Source organism: Rhododendron vialii, chromosome 4a (assembly GCF_030253575.1).
Source record: "Rhododendron vialii isolate Sample 1 chromosome 4a, ASM3025357v1".
NCBI classification, from domain to species: domain Eukaryota; kingdom Viridiplantae; phylum Streptophyta; class Magnoliopsida; order Ericales; family Ericaceae; genus Rhododendron; species Rhododendron vialii.
In genome coordinates, this window is record NC_080560.1 from 16,122,355 (window position 1) to 16,127,262 (window position 4,908).

General features: G+C 38.4%; 1 protein-coding gene across 1 annotated transcript; it reads left to right on the forward strand.

The window, feature by feature from the left end:
* The first annotated feature begins 1,191 nt into the window (after positions 1–1,191).
* Positions 1,192–4,613, forward strand: LOC131324349 (probable calcium-binding protein CML35). The gene is made up of 2 exons (XM_058356294.1): positions 1,192–1,628; positions 3,904–4,613. Exons 1-2 carry the CDS (start codon positions 1,385–1,387, stop codon positions 4,293–4,295), a joined length of 636 nt encoding a protein of 211 aa, XP_058212277.1. The 5' UTR covers positions 1,192–1,384; the 3' UTR covers positions 4,296–4,613.
* The last annotated feature ends 295 nt before the right edge of the window (positions 4,614–4,908 follow it).

The window sequence follows — 4,908 nt, forward strand, 5'->3', positions numbered from 1 at the left end:
AGTTTTTTTTTTTTTGAACCGCGAAAAAGTGAGTTTGAGTTCCTGCAATTTCGGAGAAAATTCGTGTGTCAGATTTTCTCCACTTTTTCCTTGTCATGCGCATTTAATAAGACGACGACCTTTTCGAGCCCAGCGACATCCAGCCAGCAAACATGCTTGACTTCCGTTTGTTTCTCTGTATTACTAGTATTTCTCACCATTTTCTTCCTAGTGGACATGCATTCCATGTTTACATGCATTTTCAAAAGACGTGTCCTAATTAACTGTATTCAAAAAAAAAAAAAAGGGGCGGAAACAGTGGCTGGCGCATGATTTTCCCTCTTTTAAATTAAACTGTGTGCAGAATCCACACATTTGAAGGTGGAAGCCACCTACTTTTTTTTTGGATTGGGAAATTTTGTATGCAAAACCTTGTAAGGCACCATGTGGGATGCATACAGGTTATCGATCTTGACAATGAACTGTTGAGATATGATTTTTAATTATGACCAATAAGAATCATTTATTACTGGTCATAATTGATTTTTAATGTGAACCGTTAATTGATGAGATCGACGGCTATATGTCGTCCTACATGTTTACTACAAGGGTGCACTGCAGCACCCCACATCCCTATTTTTAACAAAGGGAGGAGCAGTTCACCTCCACTGATCAGCACTATTTCCTAGATATATAGTACTAGTAGCTCTACATCCCTTTAATCTCAAAACACAAAACAAAGAAAAATACTACACAAAGATTTATGTATGTATGCTGATCCGAACACAGATGTATTCAAAATTATTGAATATAGACATAGACCTCATCATTTTTGGGGTTTAATACATCAAATGATTCCGGGTGGTTGAAGGTATAAAGAATTAAGTTCTCCTTCTAATAACTTAAGCTTTTAGATGAGTAATTGGTGATTAACAATCTGATATGGTATCAAAGCAAACAATAGATTATGTGTTTGTACCGCACAGTCTGCGTACCTAATGTTAAAATATTTACATGTGTTTAGTTCGCTTATGGAGGAGAGTTTGGCTGCATGTGAGGGGATGTGTTGAAAGTGTAAATAATAAAATTGCGCGTCTCTTTTGGTGCAAAAATATACTTGCGGAAGTGACGTTAAAAAAAAAAAAAATGGAAATGTCAAAATCATTTACCTATTTTTAAATAAAAAGTACTTGTGAAAAAGACAAGAGGGGAGTAGTCCGCCAAAACAACTACTACTACGAGGAAGCTTCCCGGAAGCTGCCATGACCCTGCCTTCTCTCCCACCATTTATCCTCCCCATCTTCCTCCCTCTTTCCCCCGAACTGCCCACCAACATTCTCTCTCTTCTCTTTCCCTCTCTCTCCTCTTTCTCTCTCCAATATTTCCGGCCTTCCCCACCTCAGCCATGAAGCTCGTGATCAACATCAACCCGAAGAAGCTCTTCCGGTCCAAGAAGAGCCGGTCGATCTCTGGATCCGACCCTCCTTCGTTCGGATCCGGTTCGACCTCATCGGACTCCTCCGAGTCTTCTTCATCCCACCACCACAACCACAAGTCGGACGGCGGCAAGAGGACGCCAACGAGCGTGTTGACGTCCACGGATATCCACTTCGAGTTGGTGCAGGCTCTTAAGATGACTGATAAAGAAGGTAACGTAAGAAATAAGTGCACACGTTTTTCATGAAGACATCTTGATTAATTGTTAATGGTATGTAAAAATTAGAGAGATCTTCCATGGCCTCATTTGTACTGCAGGTTTTGTACTAGGCTAGGGGCATAAGTGCAGTCTAGGTCACGTCCGCTCATAAATCCTGCTTTATGCTTGCATTCTCAATTTTTATTAATATTTTTTATACACGTTGACGCTCGATTCTTTCAACTCATGTTCGCTTATTATGTGACTTAGAAGGCAACTACACAACATAAAGAAGTATAGCATTTTCAAAGGGATAAAGGTTTGAGTATCAATAGCCGGATTAAGCCTCAAGGTTTAGATCTAATCAATGTTTTAATAGTGTTAGGGGATTGCGGCTCTGTCATCGTAAATTTTGTCTAATTTTTTTCATGTATTTTCTTATTTTTTTCACAACTTTTTGTTTAGTTTTTAATCGAATTCTTGGGTTTAATCCTTTGTCATGACAAGAAGAATCAGAAAAGTATAAAAATGTGGGCCGATATTAAAAAATGTTCATGTAAGGCTCCATTCTAGAAACCTTCTTAAAAAATAAGCAACTTATTTTATATTTTCAAACTCAAAATAAAGTAAATGAAAAATAATTTTTCAAATTTTTTTGCATCGTATAAAAGATTTCAATTTCAAACAAGATCCATATTGCATATTTTTAGATTTCAACAAGCCTATAATTTTTGAGCTTAAAATTGCATTCTTAAAAAATAAGGGCTTTTTTTTTTGTTCCGGAACGGAGCCTAAAACACACTTTAGACAAAAAAAAAAAACTGCAGTTTGGTATGTTTTCGTCTTAAGTAAACCTTTTTTTTTTTTTGCTTTTGGTTATAATTTTGTACTACTTTTTAAACTCCTCTCGTTAAGACGGATGATTTGTTCAAAAATATAATAAAAATCTAACAAAAATAGAGAAAAGAAGAAAAAAAAGTTAAGTACTGAAATGGACCCTACGTAGCTGTTGCTGTAGCGATAGTCAGAGTATTAAATGATACGCGGCGGAAATTGAATGCCGCCAGCATAAGTTTAATTAAATTATTTTTGACACCAAAAGCATCTGAAGCGATCTTAGCAGGGTGTATCACTTTTCTTTGAATTATTAATACCCGTGAAGTGAACAAAAAATTGGGTAACAAAGGAAATCGGTTGATACGGGGTGAAGTTTTGGTCGCGTTGGCTTACTAGGGTGTAACAGTACCAGGGAATTGAAAACTACTACGTAGCGGCCCGATATTTAAATTAATCCTGAAAATCTGATAAATTATCTCGTATGTGGTACAAAGAATTGCCTCTTTATTTTTTTGTCAAAAATGAGAAGATTATATTGATAAACGCCTAGCGGTACTTACAAAATAAAGATCATTACAAATAATTTGGACAAAGCCAAACTAATCATCTAACAAATACAAAACAAGTAAATCACAAGACAATCGAGATGTCTTTCTTCATAACCAAGACATGGCATAACCAAGACATGGCATGACGTGAGAGGTTGGTGCCAATTGACCTTGCTCATGTCATGTGTGGCACCTAATAATTTTCCTTAGTTCACTCATCTTCGGACTTGTTTTTCAAGTACTTTCGGCGACGAATATGGAAATTCACTACAGACATACCTTTGACCGTTTGACACTCTTTTTCCTAAAACGCAATGGACAGCTCGGATGCGTCGAATGGGCATTACGTGGTATTCACCCGCAACTGAATTTTTTTCCAGTCCTCTGGTATATTTGTCCCTCAGTGGTACTCTGAAGTACAATCACAAATGTTTATAAATCTATTTCTTGCTTATCAAAAACAGGAAGCCTACAATAAAACTCCAAATACAATTGTGTTTTATCCGTTCGACGCATGCGAATAATTTTTTTTTTGGCCACGAATCTAAGAAATGAAATATGAAATATAAAGAAAATATAGTCGTATATGTCCAACATACCCTCAATAATTAGCATTGAGTGGACCATTTGAGACTACTTTAGTTTGACTAAGACTTTTTTATTTCACTAAGAGGCCGATAGTTCGAACCTTGCCTCCTGTGTGTCGTGTAGGTTTTTTTTCCTTGTATTTGTTAGACTTATTTCATCCCTTATTGGGGTTATTGGTTGTGTCAGATTTATAGTAATTGTAGACTTTTGTTTTCTAGTTCGATGAAATTTTGATACTTATATTATTTTACCATTTTGTAATAATTAATAATAGCATTGAGTCACACCACCTTACCAGTCCTACTTGTCTTTCAGGCAACGGAAAGATAACGAGGAAGCAACTCGAGGCGGTGCTCAGCCGAGTCGGAGGTGAGCCACCGAGCGAGGAGGAGCTAACAAAGATGCTCGACGAGGTCGACAGAGACGGCAATGGCAGCATCAGCTTCGAGGAATTCGGCGCGATCAGCTCGGCTTTCGGGCCGCCGGCTTGCGACACGGAGCTCCGCGACGCGTTTGAGTTTTTCGACACGAACCGCGATGGCCGGATCACGGCGGAGGAGCTCCACGCCGTCTTTTCCGCCATCGGCGACGGCCGGTGCACGTTAGAGGACTGCCGGCGCATGATAAGCGGGGTGGACAAGAACGGGGACGGGTTCGTATGCTTCGAGGACTTCTCGCTTATGATGGAGCAGCAACAGCAGAGATGATAAGCTGTCTATTTGATTCGGTGATCACTTAAGTGTGTTATTGATGATGTTATGTAACTCAGTGCCCTCAATTTTTTTCCTCTTGTTCCTTTTTGTGTTGTTTCCAATTTGGTTTGTGAGATTAGCTCTGAGAAAATTGTCACGAAAAGGAAAAAAAAGTATTCAGTGCCCCTTGGCCGCCACGACTAAGTGTATGGATCAACAGCTAAGTGTATGGATCTATGATATTGAAAGGCTCCGAGTGATTACTCCATGGAAACGGATTGATCGATTGGACAGCTTGGCCAGGTTGATTTATGTATGTGAAAGTTGACCGGATTCTGTGTTCCTCTGCCGTATGTGTGTACGAGAAAGATTATCAAATCGTCTTTTTTCATCGTAAATGGATGCGTTGTGATTGTTCACGTTGAATTCACATTAGAGCAATATTATTATTACATGCAAATAGTTATGTGCACACCGGGCGGAGCAAATAACTCCATTCGATAAAAGTTATATGGTATCTACAAGATTTCCGTCCACATAAAGAAATAAGTAAAACAAGTCAATTATCTTGAAAAACTGACGATAAATAGGAAGCACAAAGAGGCAAACTAATATCTAAGCTCTCTTC